Source organism: Pteropus alecto, unplaced genomic scaffold, assembly GCF_000325575.1.
Source record: "Pteropus alecto unplaced genomic scaffold, ASM32557v1 scaffold11279, whole genome shotgun sequence".
In the NCBI taxonomy this organism is placed as follows: domain Eukaryota; kingdom Metazoa; phylum Chordata; class Mammalia; order Chiroptera; family Pteropodidae; genus Pteropus; species Pteropus alecto.
The window spans coordinates 134-1,574 of record NW_006443471.1 but is presented as its reverse complement, the minus strand read 5'-3'; the positions used below and the strand labels follow the sequence as shown (position 1 = coordinate 1,574).

General features: G+C 56.4%; 1 gene segment (V, D, J or C); it reads right to left on the bottom strand.

Annotated features, from left to right (window-relative positions):
* Positions 1-440: 440 nt before the first annotated feature.
* Positions 441-1,187, bottom strand: LOC102891811 (the record flags this gene model as incomplete). The annotated part of the segment is given in 2 exon segments: positions 441-728; positions 1,120-1,187. Coding segments are annotated over 2 exon segments (334 nt in total), but the record flags the coding sequence as incomplete, so codon positions are not given.
* Positions 1,188-1,441: the final 254 nt, after the last annotated feature.

Here is a 1,441-nt window from a genome sequence, read left to right as displayed (position 1 = left end):
TTCTGCTCCACTCAGTATCTCAGGCTGTCGTGAGAACCTGGGGCCTCGGGAGCTCAGCTGAGCTGGGCAATTGTAGGGTGTGATCCTGATTAGTTGAGTGAAGGAAGGTCCTGACCACCATATGGAAATATCAGGATGTTGACCACTGGACAAATGTCTTCCTCTGATTCTTCTTCAACCAGGCCCTCTGTGCCCAATTCACACCCAGACCCTGACAACACCAGGACAGCCTTGTCCCGCCAGCCCTGAATCTACTCCTGGTCCACCTTCAGAAGGGAAGGCTGAGGGCGGAGAGGGAAGGGGTAGACTGGAATCTCAGATCGAGGGACCTGGGCCAGACCTGTTCACGGCTTTGTCTGCAGTTCTGCCCAGAGGAGAGGATAGTGTGACACAGACTGGGAAGGGGGTTTGTGTCTCACTTCCCCATCTGCTTGTGTCACTGTGAGCATTAACCTGAAGGTAATAGTCAGCCTCGTCCTCGGCCTGGACCCCGCTGATGGTCAGGGTGGCTGTGTTCCCTGAGTTGGAGCCTGAGAATCGGTCAGGGATCCCTGAGGGCCGATTGCTATCCCTATAGATGACCAGCACAGGGGCCTGGCCTGGCTTCTGCTGGTACCAGTGAGAGTATTTATTACCAATATTGTTTCCTTCACAGGTGATCCTTGCTGTCTGTCCCGGAGCCACGGACAGTGAGGGTGGCTGAGTCAGCTCATAGGACGCCACGGAGCCTGCAAGAGAGAAAAGGAGAGGTGGGCTTCCAGAGCTGAGCCTCATCTCCAGATGACACATTCTGCCTGGCCTGGATGAGCTCCCGAGTTTCATTGAGCCCACAAGATGCCCTAATATCTCTGTCTATCCTAACCCCAACAGCCCTTGGGCCTGACTGCAGGGTGGAGCTTCTGCAATGAGAAGCCCTTCATGCTCTGGCAGGTGCAGCCCTTCAGGGCTCACACACAGCCAGCTAGCACAGTGGGGTATTTCAGCCCCGCCCAGGCCCTCATCCTATAGCAGAGTCATTAGCATCCTGCCCCAGTGGCAGCTCCCTGCTGAGATCAAAGACAGTGCCTGGCCTATCCAGAGCGCTAAGGCAGAGGTTGGGTGTGAGCCTGGATGCAGCACCTGTGCAGTGAGCAAGGAGGCCAAGGAGGAGAGGGGTCCAGGCCATGGTAGAAGCAGCTCAGTTCTGCTCTCTGGGCCTGAGACTGGGCAGGTTTCCTCCCAGGCTTCTCTTATCCCCTTGCTGGAGAGAGCTGCTGGGTATGCAAATCAAGTTGGGTCAGGGGTGCTGCCTGAGGAGCTTGTGGTTTCAGTGAGGAGCTCCGCCTCAAGGGACACAGAAAGGGGAGGTGTGGTCCCAGCAGACCCCACCTCAAGCCCAGGGAATTCTGATCCACTGTCTGGTGCCATAGTCTGGGACTGACACATCTACCGCAGACTGTCT